The sequence below is a fragment of the Bos grunniens genome, chromosome 29, assembly GCF_055505025.1.
Source record: "Bos grunniens cultivar Pamir isolate PY7600 chromosome 29, Bosgru_T2T1.0, whole genome shotgun sequence".
NCBI lineage: Eukaryota > Metazoa > Chordata > Mammalia > Artiodactyla > Bovidae > Bos > Bos grunniens.
Window position 1 is genome coordinate 33,658,368 of NC_141193.1, and position 16,582 is coordinate 33,674,949.

At 38.3% G+C, this 16,582-nt stretch overlaps 1 protein-coding gene across 3 annotated transcripts in view; it reads right to left on the bottom strand.

Moving 5' to 3' along the window:
* Window positions 1–16,582, bottom strand: part of INTS4 (integrator complex subunit 4) — a 108,476-nt gene that overhangs the window by 71,423 nt on the left and 20,471 nt on the right. For all 3 annotated transcript variants that reach the window (XM_086385762.1, XM_086385761.1, XM_086385760.1), the window contains exon 4: window positions 8,481–8,587. Coding sequence is in view for 2 of the 3 variants with exons in the window: in XM_086385761.1 (XP_086241887.1) it covers window positions 8,481–8,587 (107 nt within the window). In the remaining variant the exon portion in view is untranslated. The remainder of the gene's footprint in view (window positions 1–8,480; window positions 8,588–16,582) is intronic.

Consider the following 16,582-nt stretch of genomic DNA (forward strand, 5'->3'; position numbering starts at 1 on the left):
AGGGGACATGGGTCCGATACCTGGTCCAGGAAGATTCCACATGCCACGAGGCAACTAAGCCCATGCACTACAACCACTGAGACTACACCCCAGGGCCCACACACCACAATAACCAAGCCCGTGTGCCGTAACTACTGAAGCCTACACACTCTAGAGCCTGCATGCTGCAACTACGGAGCCTGCCAAGAGTCCACGCTCTGCAACAAGAGAAGCCACCACAATGAGAAGCCCACACACCACAACCAAAAGAAAGGAGTCACGCACCACAACTAGAGAAAGCCTGAACACAACAATGAAAACCCAGTGCAGCCAAAATTAAATTAAAAAAAAACCAGCCTGCTTAAGAAAAGGGAAGCAGGTGTGGGAAAGGTGGCAAAAAAAGAAAATAGAGGTAAAAGTGGGCCACCTGGATGAAACAGGCCTGCTGATCTGGAATACACAAGCACAAATCTTCCAGCAATAGCTGTCTAACAAGGGGGCAATCTGTCTCGAAAGGTACTGAGCATCTGTTAATGGTTCACATCAGATGCTCTAGCAGAAGACTCCTGAACTAAATGGGACCTAGACATTCTCACAGAAGCTATGTTCTATGAGACGGCGGGCTGGGCAGGTAGGCTTACTCAGAGGAGAGAACAAAGGAAATCTAGTAAGCAAGTGAGGTGCAGAGGGGTGGGGCTCTCACAGAGGGACTGTCTCCTCATAAAAACGACTCAGTAGAACATTTGAGATCAGAGTTAATTCATGTCTCCAAGTTATTTAGGTTAAAGAAGTGTGAAACATAAACACTCTTAAGTGTTCACAATGCTCAAACTTATCCAACAAAATGACACGCTGAAACTGAAAAGCTAAGAGAAATTTCCAGATATGAAGCTGACAGTGACACTGTCACAGTTAATACAGCAATGCTGTTTTTTTAAATAAACTATTTTTATTTAGTACGGAAGCATCATTTGTCATAACTGAACTGTCAACTGAATCACCATCCCCTAGAAGGTTGCTACCATTATTACAAATACTTTATTTGATTTTCAAACAACAAACTAAAGTCTTCTAGTTCCTATTAAGGTAACCAAGGCAACACTGACGCATAACTAGCCTGTTACTGCACACTGAATGTTAGCCTCAAAGAAACGGTAAGTCTAAATCACACCCTTAGGGCAGCAATTAGTTTTATGATATCCTTCCCCCACAGGTCACTACTTACATCACGGATATCATCACTAATAGATGCCTAGTGCCTGCTCTGCAGATGATGCTATTTTGGTGCTATACCTAGGCCATTAAAATACCATCATTTCTATATTAATGGAGTAAGCAAACCACATCCCCAATAAGACTAATCCACATCAAAAATAAGCTAAACTAATCAGTTTAAAACTACTGTTAAAAGAATAAAAAATCAATGATTAAGTATGTCAGGAAAATCCAAGAATGAGGTTAAATAAGACAAAAATAACTTACTGACTCATTCAGTTTCAATATGGACTTTTTTTCTTTCTTTTTTTTTGGGAGGGGCGTTGCTGAGCACCACACAGCTTGTGATAACTTAGTAGCCAACCAGGGATTGAAGCTGGGCCACAACGGTGAAAGCAATGAGTTCTAACCACTGGACCATCAAGGAATTCCCATTAACATGGATTATTTTTAAGCACAGATAAAAATTTAACATACCAAACAATGGAAATTATTCTAAGAGACAACCTCTCCTAACAAAAGAACATATAACATTTGCTCAGGTAGTATTTGATAAATGTTAAACTGCTGCCATGTTTCTGTTGCCTGGAGAGCTTAATGTACTTTTGCCACAGAATTAAAGGAACAAAAAAGAAATACAGAGACCAGAAGAAATGAGATAGAAAAAGAGAAACAGAATTAAACTAGGCTCTAAGGAAGCCATATATACAAAAATGACAAGATATTTATTCCCTAGAAAAATCTTCATGAATAAGAAACAAAGTAGAAGACCTCCAATTTCAGTTATGCAGATTCTACAGAAGAAAAGACTTAGTAATTTCCTGGCCAAATTTAAATCTCATCATCTATCAAATGAGGATTAGCTGTACAATAGCTCAGCTGGTGAACAATCTGCCTGCAATGCAGGAGACCCTTGTTCAACTCCTGGGTCAGGAAGATTCCCTGGAGAAGGGATAGGCTACCCACTCCAGTATTCTTAGGCTTCCTTAGTGGCTCAGACAGTAAAGAATCCGCCTGCAATGTGGGAGACCTGGGTTCGATCCTTGGGTTAGGAAGATCCGTGGAGGAGGGCACGGCAACCCACTCCAGTATTCTTGCCTGGAGGATCCCATGGACAGAGGAGCCTGGTGGGCTACAGTCCATGGGGTTGCAAAGAGTTGAACACAACTGAGCGACTAAGCATAGCACAGCACACAGTACCTCAAAGGATTACTGACAGAATAATAATTACTGACAGAGATGAATTTTGAGATGTTAAGAATACCCAAAATCATGACTTTCTTCCTACTATGAAGCAAAAAATATGACAGATTGATATCTCATATTTTAAAAATATACAAAGGAACAATATGAACTTCAAAAAATAATAAGGATAGAACAGATTATAATATTTTGAATAAATTAGGAGATTGATAAGAAGGGAGGGAGGGAAAGAAAGGGAAAGAAAACTTTCTTACAATAGCATGCCAAGTAAAAAATAGAGATGGAATAACAGCATCAGAATATCACCATTTTGTAATAATCAGAGTTATAAATGACTCAGCAAGATTTATTAATAGTTGCTAAAATAGAGAATAAAAGTTTGATGGGGAAGAGGACATTTACATTATCTCAAAGTATCTCTCCACAAATTACTCATTAATCACAGGAGGAAATAACAACTCTACAATGAAAAACCTGGCAGACACTACCTTAATCAAGTATCAAAGTTAACACCAATAATGAGTCAGACCTCACGTGTGCCTTATGATATGATGCACTGAGAAGGACACAGTATTATTTATGTATTATTCCCACCAAAACGTGTCATTTGAATCTAAACAGAGGAAATACCAGATAAAGCCAGGCTGAAAGACATTCTAGGGATTTACTGGTGGTCCAGAGGTTAAGAATCCACCTTGCAATGCAAGGGACACCAGTTTGATTCCTGGTCTGGCAAGATCTTACATGCTCTGCAGCAGCTAAGCCTGCGTGCCACAACTACTGACTTTGCCCTCTAGAGCCTGAAAGCTGCAACTGGAGAAAGCCCACACGCAGCAATGAAAACCCAGTGCAGCCAAAACTTTTTAAAAAAAGACATTCTATAAAGTAAACAGCCTATACTCTTCAAGTTAAGGCCATGAAAGACAAAGATAGCCTAAGGGACCGTTACAGATTAAAGAAAACAGGGACATGAAAACTAAATGCAACATGTGATTCTGGACCAGAAAAGAAAAATTTATATAAAATATAATATAAAAGACAATAGGTAGAATCTGAATAAAGTCTAATACTACTACAGATTAGCATTATATCAAAGTTAAATTTCCTGGGAATTTCCTGGCAGTTCAGTGTAGGATTCCATGTTTCCTCTGCAAGGCGCATGAGTTCAATCCCTGGTTGGGGAACTAAGATCTCACAGACCACGCAGTCAAAAAAACAAACAGACAAAATCCAGAGTTAAATTTCCTGATTTTGAAAACTAGGTTTATAAAAATGATTTCCTCCTTCTTAAGAAATAAAAATTTAAGTATTTAGTGGAAAAGAAGTGTAATGTCTGCAATTTGCTCTTAAATGGTTCAGTAAAATATATAGAGCATGAAAGTGAGAGTTGATCAGTCCTGTCCAACTCTTTGCGACCCCATGGACTATACAGTCCTTGGAATTCTCCAGGCCAGAACACTGGAGCGGGTAGCCTTTCCCTTCTCCAGGGGATCTTCCCAACTCAGGGATCGAACCCAAGTCTCCCTCATTGCAGGCAGATTCTTCACCAACTGAGCTATCAGGGAAGCCCCCAACAAAGAGAGAGAATGATAAAGTAAATGCGGGAGAATGTTAATGATTAATGAATCAAAAAGAAGGGTATATGGAAATCTCTTGTACTATTTTCATAATTTTTTTTAGTAAGTTTGAAATTGTTGGGTTATTTGGACTTTGTCCCATACCCAACCAAATGCTTTCCCAGAATTCTCTGAGTGAAAGGCACCACCATCTAATCTGGCACATAAGCTGAAAACGGGAAATATCCTCAGCAATTCCTTCACCGTCACTCCATGCTCAACCAGTTATCAAGTCCTGCCAATCTTACTTCCTAAATATTTCTCAAATCTATCCATATCTTTCCATCACTTTAATTCAAACGACTATAACCTTTCATGTAGGCTACTACAATAACATCCTTTACTATCTGAGCCATGAGGGAACCCCAGTGCAATAACATCCTAACTGGCTTCTTATCCAATAAGTTCTCTAGAACATATCTGGCTTTTCTTAAAATGTCTCTGATAGAATCATTGGAGAAATGCTGCTTCTCTTCTACTTCTTAGGAAAATCTGTGAAGAATTGGTATGAAATTCTTATTTAAAATGTTTGATTCAAAGCCATGTGGGCCTGAGCTTCTCTTTGTAGGTAAGTTTTTGTTTTTTTTCATTATTAATTTAATTACTTGTTATAAGTATATTCAGATTGTCTACTCCTTGAGACAGTTTTCACAGTTCATATCTTTGTAGGATTAGTGGGAATTTGTGCATTTTACATAAGTTATCTAATTTATTGGCATAAAATTGTTCATAGTATTTTTTTATAATCCTTTTCATTTCTGCCAGGTCAGCAGAAATAGCCTCTTTTCATTTATAATTCTAGTACTTTGAACCTTCTTTTTTTCCTTTCAAAAATAAAGGTTTCTCAATTTTGTTGATCTTTACAAAGAACAAGCTTTTGATTCTTTGATTTTTCTCTACTGTTTTTCTACTCTTGATTTCATTAATTTCCACTCTAGTCTTTCTTATTTCCTTCCTTCTGCATGCTTTTATATTTAATATGTTCTTCTTTATCCAGCATCTTAGATAAAAGAATAAGGTACTGGAATGAGATCTTTCTTCTTTTTTACTATGGACACTAATTGCTATAAATGTACCTCTAAGCATGCAGTAGCTACAGCCAAGTTTTGGTACACAGGGTCTTCATTCATTCACCTCAAAGTATTTTCTAATTTACCTGCTGATTTCCTCTCTGATTCATTGGTTAAATAGGAGAATGTTGTTTAATTTCCACATATTTGTGGTTTTCCTAATTTTTTTCTGTTACTCATCTAATTTAATTCCATTGTAGTTGGAAAACATACTCTGCATTATTTCTATTAAAAGGGGGAATGTTATTTTAAGGTGAATCATATCTCAAAGATCACTGTATGACAAAAATCAGACAAAATAGCATTAGGCAATAAAAACAGTAACTATAGCTATGAATCATAGACAGCCTTTATTTACTTGAATTTGCAAAAGCTTGTGGCAGATATTCCATTTCCAAATAGTTCAAATTTCTACCCAGTTATGATCCTCTACAAATGGTGAAGAAACGCACAAAAAATCCATATGAAAAACTAGAAAAGAACATGAAAAGTTCATTCCCAAGACAGAACCAGAGATCAAATTGCCAACATTCATTGGATCATCAAAAAAGCAAGAGAGTTCCAGAAAAAACATCTACTTTATTGACTATGCCAAAGCCTTTGACTGTGTCGATAACAACAAACTGTGGAAAATTCTTAAAGAGATGGGAATACCAAACCATCTGACCAGTTTCCTGAGAAATCTGTACGCAGGTCAAGAAGCAACAGTTAGAACTGGACATGGAACAACAGACTGGTTCCAAATAGAAAAAGGAGTACATCAAGACTGTATATTGTCACCCTGCTTATTTAACTTCTATGCAGAGTACATCATGAGAAATGCCAGGCTGGATGAAGCACAAGCTGGAATCAAGGGTGCCAGGAGAAATATCAATAACCTCAGATATGCAGATGACACTGCCCTTATGGCAAGAAGTGAAGAACAACTAAAGAGCCTCTTGATGAAAGTGAAAGAAGAGAGTGAAAAAGTTGGCTTAAAACTCAACATTCAGAAAACTAGGATTATGGCATCTGGTCCCATCACTTCATGGCAAATAGATGGGGAAATAATGGAAACAGTGAGAGTCTTTATTTTGGGGGGCTCCAAAATCACTGCAGATGGTGATTGCAGCCATGCAATTAAAAGACGCTTGCTCCTTGGAAGAAAAGCTATGATCAACCTAGACAGCATATTCAAAAGCAGAGACATTACTTTGCCAACAAAGGTCCATCTAGTCAAGGCTATGGTTTTTCCAGTAGTCAAGCAGGGATGTGAGAGTTGGACTATAAAGAAAGTTGAATGCCGAAGAATTGATGCTTTTGAACTGTGGTATCAGAGAAGACTCTTGAGAGTCCCTTGGACTGCAAGGAGATCCAACCAGTCAATCCTAAAGGAAATCAGTTCTGAATATTCATGTGGAAGGACTGATACTAAGGCTGAAACTCCAATACTTTGGCCACCTGATGAGAAGAACTGACTCATTTGAAAAGACCCTGATGTTGGGAAAGATTGAAGGCGAGAGGAGAAGGGGACGACAGAGGATGGTTGGATGACATCACCGACTCAATGGACATGAATCTGAGTAAACTCCAGGAGTTGGTGATGGACAGGAAGGCCTGGCGTGCTTCAGGCCATGGGGTTGCAAAGAGTCAGACACGACTGAGCGACTGAAGTGAACTGAACTGAAGACAGAATACACAAATGAAGAAAAAATAGGAAAATTTTTAAAATGAAATACCATTTCCTTCTTACCAAATTAACAGGTTTACATCTTGCTTTTAAACATTAATATCCAAATGCTAGAATAATATGTGAAATTATGCACTCTCATATACTGTGGATAGGCTTAAACTAGAATATTGTAGAAAGCGATTTGCCAAAAGTATCAAAAGCCTTAGGAAAAAAACAAAAATTCTAAATGCTTTCATCCAGTGATTCTACTGTGACAATGTATGTTTAGGAAATAACCCTAGATACAGGAAATACTTTAGACTAATCACACTCACTGTGTGGTATTATTTACTATTTTTTAAAATGGCTACAATATAAATGTCCATTAATAAGAGAATGGTTAGGACAAACTATGGCTTGATTACTGGACAAAATATCATGCATCCATTAAAAATATTTATAAAACATTTACAATATAAAGAAAATACTTGTTATGTTAGTCAAAAAGCAAAACTGAATACAGAATATGATTATAGCTATATGTGGAAAAAGAAAAGCAAACAATCTGTACACAGAAAAAAAATCAGAACAGATACATCAAAAGGCTAATAATAATGGATGCCTTTACGTAGTGAATTATGAGTGTAGTTCTTTCTTTATACTTCTTTCCAAATTTCCATGAGTATAAATTTTTATAATAAAAGATTTCTTTAGAACAAATTTAAGAAACTATTGCTTCAAGCAGAATAATCCACTGAGTAAAACACCTCTCTTATAAGCACAACCTCCTAGATACATATATTCTCTCACATGGAAGACGTACTTACTCTCTCAATCATGTAATCCCTAGTTTTCTCCCACTTAAGCTTTTAATACTGTACTTCTCAAAGTGTTCTGAGGGGTTTTTTTGTTGTTGTCATTGTTTATTAAGATAAATGAAATACTCTTTCCTGGGGTTAAGAAATAGTTTTCTAATTCCATGAATGTAACCCTTCCACAATTCAAACGTATTTGTCTCCTTATATTGTCAAAACAAATTTATCAAAAAGATTAAAAGTAAAGCCAATTCTACAAGGTTTGCACAAGAGAAAGCTAATTAAAAGTTCAAAATTAAAAAGAATTTGGCTTTGGAATCAGAAAAGAGTCTATGCCCTGGTTCTGCAACTCCCTAAGTATGAAAACTTGGACAAACTAAACTCCTTCAACCTCAATTCCCATCTTAGTAAAAGAGATATAACAGCACTTCCCTAAAGGACTATGAGGAACGAATGAAAGTATCATAATTCCAAACTGTTGGGAGGTGTTATGCCTGAGAAGAGGGCCTAGGAGGGAAAGATGGAGTGGCTGTCACTTATCTTATTTCTGTATTAGTTAATTTTGTTTTTAACAATGAGCATACACCATAGGAATAAAATTACTTTTCTTTAAAAAAGGTAAAAAATAGTACCATAATAAGCAGAGAGCATATGTTAGGCATGGAATACATGGTAGTTCCTATAATTATTTTCATTTCTTTTGGGACAGTGAGGAAGTTCATTTTATAACAAGTTACTCAACTCTGTTCCTAATCCAACATCAAGAAACAAAAAATGAAGCAGTTCTTAAAGCCATTTAAGAGTCTTTGGCAATTCTCAGTTATAGCCTTAGGATGGAGGTAAGCAGATCTGACAGCTCGTATCATTTCTCCAGATAATGCAAAACTGTTCAATAAAGAAGCAACCCTGTGTCTAACCATTATATTCTTACCTTGCAGGCTACATCAACTAATCGCATCTGGATAGCTTGATTCTCTGGCAGTTTAGTGCCAATTGCAAGCAAAGTGTCCAACAGTTGAGCAAGGACTTGATGAGACTCTAGAAAGGAAGATGGAAAGTTAGGTTTTAGAATTTCAAAAGGAGATTATTATAAAAACTAAATTTACTTGGGTATAAGAATGAAGATTTTTGTCAACTGAGTTCTGCTGTTTGATTCTTGATTTCCTCAACTAAAAGCTAAGTTCCTAAAGGGATCATGTCTAAAAATTTGAGTCCTCCACAGGATGCAACACAGTGCTCCAAAAATGTTCAGTGCTTGACTAATTCAAAGGCTTTTCACTGCCTTCAAAATCAAGTCTAAATTCCTTAGCAAGACATACATACATACCAGTCCCTCCATGATGCCTAGTCCTCCCTACTTTATCTATTAGCCTCATCTCTTTCAGGTTTCCCTATCTCCTTTTTCCCAATTACTTATGATCCATGTCCCCCTATCTTTGCTCAGGCCCACTTCCCTACCTAGAATGCTTTCATCTACATTCTGCTCCATTCTCAACCCTACTCCCCAGAGAGTACCTCCTAATCTTGAAACGTCACCTCCTGTATGGTGCTTTTCGCTCTTTCCCTAGAAATATTGACCATTTCTTCATTCATGCTTCCACTGAACCCTTGACATAAACTGTAACTTTATGATACTTATTTGCATATCAGACAAAACCAGGAAACTGAAAGATCCTTAAGAGCAAGGATTATGTTTTATTCACCTTTGTATTCTCAGAATCTAGCATGCCTCATTACATGCTCAATGGATGCTTAATAAATGAGCAAACAGACAATTCCAAGTAAATCACTGTCAATCACCTTAACCAGATTCTCTTCTTTGTTTCAAAATATGGTTCTATGGTTCTATGCTAGTGGTATACAAGAGGCATGCAGAAAATCATTTTTATGTTAATACCCTTCTATAGACATACTTTGTTTTATTGTGCTTCATTTTACTGCACTTTGTAGATACAGGCTTCCCTAGTGGCTCAGACGGTAGAGCGTCTGTCTGCAATGCAGGAGACCAGGGTTCGATCACTGGGTTGGGAAGATCCCTTGGAGAAGGAAATGGCAGCCCACTGCAGTATTCTTGCCTGGAAAATCCCATGGACCTGGAGCCTGGTAGGCTACCATCCATGGAGTCGCAAAGAGTCAGACATGACTGAGCAACTTCACTTGTAGATACTATACTGTTTTTCTTATAAATTGAAGGTTTGCCTCAATCCTGCTCATTAAGCAAGTCTTCTACACCATTTTTCAACAGCATTCTCACTTCATGTTTCTGTCACATTTTGGTAATTCTTGCAGTATGTCAAACTTTCATTGTTATATTTGTTATGGTGATTTGTGGTCAATGATTTTTGATGTTACTATTGCAAAAAGATTACAACTTGCTAAAGGCTCAGATTATGGTTAACATTTTTTATCAGTACAGTATTAAGGTAGTACATTCTTTTTAGACACAATGCTATTGCACACAATAAACTATAGTATAGTATAGACATTACTTTTATCTGCACTGGGAAATCAAAAACGGGTGACTCGCTTTACTGCAATATTTAATTTACTGTGATCATCTGGAACAGAATCTGCAATATCTCAGAGGTATGCATGACTATATTTTAAGAACAAAATAAAAAATATAGTTACTATGCTGATGACATTAATTTCCTTTTACTATTACTAATATAGTCTCTTTAAATTAATTTTAACTAAAAAAAATAACTGTCCACTTAAGAAAAACATTAAGAAATTCATAATATAGATGCAAAACAAATTTCAAAAATGATAATGAAATATAAACAACTAAATCCTAAAAAAAAAAACATAAAATACTGGGAACAATCACCTCTTAAAAACACTTCCAGTAAGACACACTAGATTGAACACCTCTGTTTATCACTAATTCTTTCTTAAAACCTCATTAACATATAAAGAAACTTTAAAAGTATAAACGTACAAGGACTAAGAAAACAGAAGAATAGTAAGCAGATGAGAAAAGTCAACAAATTTTTCAGAGATGGCAAGCAAATGAAAAAGTCTATGGCAAACTGAGAAATTTAATCTAAATGCCTACTGAGGAGGGAGTCATAACAGAGCAAATAAATTTCAGCCATATGCCAAGCAAGAATCAAGAATCATAGATTTAAAAGAAAAGAAAAAAACCAACCATAAAACACCCCAAAATGGAGTGAGGCATGGATTTGTTTAAAGTTTCTATAAGAAGTAGCTGGACCTCTACCTCCTTCCCTATGCTATACAACTGGCTAATCAACCACTGAAGTAGAGTTTTTTTTCTCTAAAAATTAGGACAGAAAAGATCTAATCTGGCAGATGCTACGTGAGGAAAGGAAGGAAATATAATAAAGATAATATATAATAAATATAACTCATCTGACCACATGGACCACAGCCTTGTCTAACTCAATGAAACTATGAGCCACGCCATGTAGGACTACCCAAGATGGACGGGTCATGGTGGAGAGTTCTGACAAAACGTGGCCCACTGGAGAAGGGACTTCAGTATTCTTGCCTCGAGAACCCCATGAACAGGCAAAAAGATAGGAAACTGAAAGATGAACTCCCCAGGTTGGTAGGTACCCAATATGCTACCAGAGATCAGTGGAGAAACAACTCCAGAGAATGAAGAGATGGAGCCAAAGCAAAAACAACACCCAGTTGTGCATGTGACTGGTGATGGAAGTAAAGTCCGATGCTATAAACAGCAATACTCCATAGGAACCTGGAACGTTAGGTGCATGAATCAAGGCAAATTGGAAGTGGTCAAACAGGAGATGGCAAGAATGAACATAGGTCTTTTAGGAGTCAGTGAACTAAAATGGCCTGCTGCTGCTGCTAAGTTGCTTCAGTCGTGTCCAACTCTATGCAACCCCAGAGACGGCAGCCCACTAGGCTCCTCCGTCCCTGGGATTCTCCAGGCAAGAATACTGGAGTGGGTTGCCATTTCCTTCTCCAGTGCATGAAAGCGAAAAGTGAAAGTGAAGTCGTTCAGTCGCCCCCGACTCGTAGCAACCCCATGGACTGCAGCCTACCAGGCTCCTCCGTCCATGAGATTTTCCAGGCAAGAGTACTGGAGTGGGGTGCCACTGTCTTCTCCAAAATGGCCTAGAACAGGTGAATTTAACTCAGATGACCATTTTATCTACTACTGTGGACAGAATCACTTAGAAGAAACGGAGTAGCCCATTATAGTCAACAAAAGAGTCTGAAATGCAGTACTTGGATGCAATCTCAAAAATGACAGAATGATCTCTGTTCATTTCCAAGGCAAATCATTCAATATAACAGTAATCCAAGTCTATGCCCCTACCAATAACACTGAAGAAGCTGAAGTTGAGACTTCTATGAAGACCTAAAAGACTTTCTTAAACTAACACCCAAAAAGATGCCCTTTTCATTACAGGAGACTGGAATGCAAAAGTAGGAAGTCAAGAAATACCCAGAGTAACAGGCAAATTTGGCCTTAGATTACAGAATGAAGCAGGGCAAAGGCTAACAGAGTTTTGCCAAGAAAACACACTGATCACAGCAAACACTCTCTTCCAACAACACAAGAGAAGACTCTACACATGGACATCACCAGATGGTCAATACCAAAGTCAGACTGATTATATTCTTTGCAACCAAAGATGAAGAAGCTCTATACAGTCAGCAAAAACAAGACCAGGAGCTGACTGTGGCTCAGATCATGAGCTCCTTATTGCCAAATTCAGACTTAAATTGAAAAAAGTAAGGAAAGCCACTAGACCATTCAGGTGTGACCTAAATCTAATTCCTTACAATTATACAGTGGAAGTCAGAAATAGATTCAAGGGATTAAATCTGATAGACAGAGTGCCTGAAGAACTATGGATGGAGGTTCATGACATTGTAAAGGAGACAGGGATCACGACCATCCCCAAGAAAAAGAAATGCAAAATGGATGTCTGAGGAGGTCTTACAAATAGCTATCAAAAGAAGAGAAGTGAAAGGCAAAGGAGAAAAGGAAAGATATACCCATTTGAATGCACAGTTCCAAAGAATAGCAAGGAGAGATAAGAAAGCCTTCCTCAGTGATCAATGCAAAGAAATAGAGAAAAACAATAGAATGGGAAAGACTAGGGATCTCTTCAAGAAAATTAGAGATACCAAGGGAACATTTCATGCAAAGACGGGCACAATAAAGGACAGAAATGGTATGGACCTAACAGAAGCAGAAGATATTAAGAAGAGGTGGCAAGAATAAACAGAAGAACTATACAAAAAGATCTTCACAACCCAGATAATCACGATGGTGTGATCACTCATCTAGAGCAGACATCCTGGAATGTAAAGTCAAGTGGGCCTTAGGAAGCATCCCTACGAACAAAGCTAGTGGAGGTGATGGAATTCCAGTTGAACTATCTCAAATCCTAAAAGATGATGCTGTGAAAGTGTTGCGCTCAATACGCCAGCAAATTTGGAAAACCCAACAGTGGCCACAGGACTGGAAAATGTCAGTTTTCATTCCAATCCCTAAGAAACACGATGGCAAAGAATGTTCAAACTATCACACAACTGCACTCATCTCATACACTAGCAAAGTAATACTCAAAATTCTCCAAGCCAGGCTTCAACAGTACGTGAACCATGAACTTCAGGTATTCAAGCTGGATTTAGAAAAGGCAGAGGAACCAGAGACCAAATTGCCAACATCCACTGGATCATGTAAAAAGCAAGAGAGTTCCAGAAAAACATCTACTTCTGCTTTACTGACTATGCCAAAGCCTTTGACCTGTGTGGAAAATTCTAAAGAGATGGGAATACCAGACCACCTGACCTGCCTCCTGAGAAATCTGTATGCAGGTCAAGAAGCAACAGTTAGAACTGGATATGGAACAACAGACTAGTTCCAAATCGGGAAAGGAGTACCTCAAGGTTGTATATTGTCACCCTGCTTATTTAACTTCTATGCAGAGTACATCATGAGAAATGCCAGGCTGGATAAAGCACAAGCTGGAATCAAGATGGCTGGGAGAAATATCAATAACATCATCTCAGATATGCAGATGATACCACGTTATAGCAGAAAGTAAAGAAGAACTAAAGAGCCTCTTGATGAAAGCGAAAGAGGAGAGTGAAAAAGCTAGCTTAAAACTTAACATTCAGAGAACTAAGATCATGGCATCTGGTCCCATTACTTCATGGGAAATAGATGGGGAAATAATGGAAACAGAGTCTTTATTTTTGGGGGCTCCAAAATTACTGCAGGTGGTGACTGCAGCCAGGAAATTAAAAGACGCTTGCTCCTTGGAAGAAAAGCTATGACCAACCTAGACAGCATATTCAAAAGCCAAGACATTACTTTGCCAACAAAGGTCTGTCTAGTCAAAGCCATGGTTTTTCCAGTAGTCATGTATGGACATGAGAGTTTATAAAGAAAGTTGAGTGCAGAAGAATTGATGCTTTTGAACTGTGGTATTGGAGAAGACTCTTGAGAGTCCCCTGTACTGCAAGGAGATCCAACCACTCCATCCTAAAGGAAATCAGTCCTGAGTATTCATTGGAAGGACTGATGCTAAAGCTGAAACTCCAACACTTTGGCCACCTGATGTGAAGAACTGACTCATTTGAAAAGACCCTGATGCTGAGAAAGATCGAAAGCAGAAGGAGAAGGGGACAACAGAGGATGAAATGGTTGGATGGCATCGCTGACTTAATGGACATGAGTTTGTGTGAGCTCTGGGAGCTGGTGATGGACAGGGAGGCCTGACGTGCTGCAGTCCATGGGGTCGCAAAGTGTTGGACGTGACTGAGGGACTGAACTGAACTGATAATAAAGAGGTTAAGAGATAATCAACACACTGAAAGTGAGACTCCCTCCCTATCACTCTTCGGCTGCTTTGGCTAAAAAAACATGGCAGTCAGGCATCTGTCCTCCCAGAAGGAGAGTCAAAAGTTGACAGGCCCACAAAAAACAGCATAAGACACTACTATTTAACAGTCCTCCAAAGACACACAGGATCATGTTAGAGTGGCGCCTACCAGCTGACAAGCCCCATTCATTCACAAAGAACTCTCACTCAGCTTTTTAGTGCTTCATCCTAAACGTCAATGCAAAGCCAAGGATCATTAAGAGAAGTCTCCATAAACACAACATTGTAGGGGACTTCCCTGGTGGTCCTCTACGCTTCCAAAGCAGGCGGCTAGTTCAACCACTCGTCAGGGAACTAAATCCCACATGCTGCAACTAAAAGATCTCCCATGCCTCAACAAAGACTGAAGATTCTGCAGGCAGCAACCAAGATCCGGCCCAGTCAAAGAAGTAATATGAAAAAACAAAACAAGCACAACACTGTAAATCAATTATATTTCAGTAAGAATATAAGAATTTTTTTAAGTTGAATAGATTAAGAAAGGAAAGGTAAGTCTCCAATATGAAAGAGGTCACAAAGAGAAAAGAAGGTAATAAAAAAGAGGTGAAGAAATCAATACCACCATACTGCTCTAAAATTTACTTCTTAAAAAAGATGATTCTGCATGACAACCATAAAAAGACAGCTAGACCTTTTTGAACTTAACTCTTGCCTCTAATAAATCATAAATCTAATTTAAATCTTAAATCCCGGTCTCTCAGCTGAGTTCCAGGCCTACACTGTAAGTTCGGGTTAGATGGACATCGCCACAAGAATCGGAGAAGGCAATGGCACCCTACTCCAGTACTCTTGCCTGGAAAATCCCATGGACAGAGGAGCCTGGTAGGCTGCAGTCCATGGAGTCGCTAAGAGTCAGACACGACTGAGTGATTTCACTTTCACTTTTCACTTTCATGCATTGGAGAAGGAAATGGCAACCCTCTCCAGTGTTCTTGCCTGGAGAATCTCAGGGATGGGGGAGCCTGGTGGGCTGCCGTCTATGGAGTCGCACAGAGTCGGACACGACTGAAGTGACTTCGCAGAGCATAGCATAGCATAGCCACAAGAATAAATGAATCTTCCACATTTCTTCTCTAAACCACCCAGTTCATCAGAGCAAATTCCACACAACCACTAAATTATCCTTATAAAACTAGACTTGATCACTTCATGCCTTGTTCAAGGAGAACTAGGTACCCACTGCCTACAAAATAACGTTTAAAATCCTCAGTACTCAAGACTACTACCCTTTGGCTTCAGAACATTTTACCAATGTTTTTCTTCCAAAAGCCCCTTACTTCCTTCCTATCGATCTCTCAACTCAGTTCTTCAAGCATCTCTTATACTTTGCCAGTCTTCTATCTTCTATCATCATGTTCCTTCTTGGTACCACCCTTCCCCAAATTTGGAGGATTTGGACTTTCCAAACCTACCTTTTCACTAAGCCTTTCTAGAGCCCGCCAGTCAGCACTGATCCCATTCTCTCCTCTGCTCCCACAGTATGCTAATTATACCTCCTCTAAAACAAGCTTGACGTTATCATTAGTGGTGTAGCATGTACTAGAGAAGCAATGCTTGCCAAAGAGTTATAAAATTCATGCATTTGATGAACTTAAAGACTTCTGGTCCAAGGTGCAGACCACAGTCCTGGATTTGATAATATTCAGACTGATAATCGGGAAACTCTTAATTTTAAGCTGCAAATATAAAGTGACTTCAGCAGTCACTTTAATTCCCCGGAGTTCATCTTCCTCAGCCTTGAAATTAAGGGTTTGAACTAGATGAAACTTATGGTCCCTTCCAATTCTATCTTCTATGAATCTAGGTGGGCCAGGAACAGGAAACCAGGAAGAGTCCTAGACCAGATCTCTTACAGACAATTAAATAAGAAACATTAGAATACTTAAAAAAAGTAAAACAGCTATTTTCATGAATATTGCATAATTTGGCTAGAATGAGTTCTGATTTAAAATTAAGTCTCTCTTATAATGTTTCTGTTTCAGAGATAAAGTGTTTTTAGTTAAATTGTAGCCCATAAGAAAGAGCACCACACTAAGTTCTCAATTCTGCTACTACTTTTAGCTAGACCAACTCACTTCAACTCATTTCATCTCTCTGGTTCTTAACAGTCTTGTCATCTGCAAAAAGAAGCAATTAG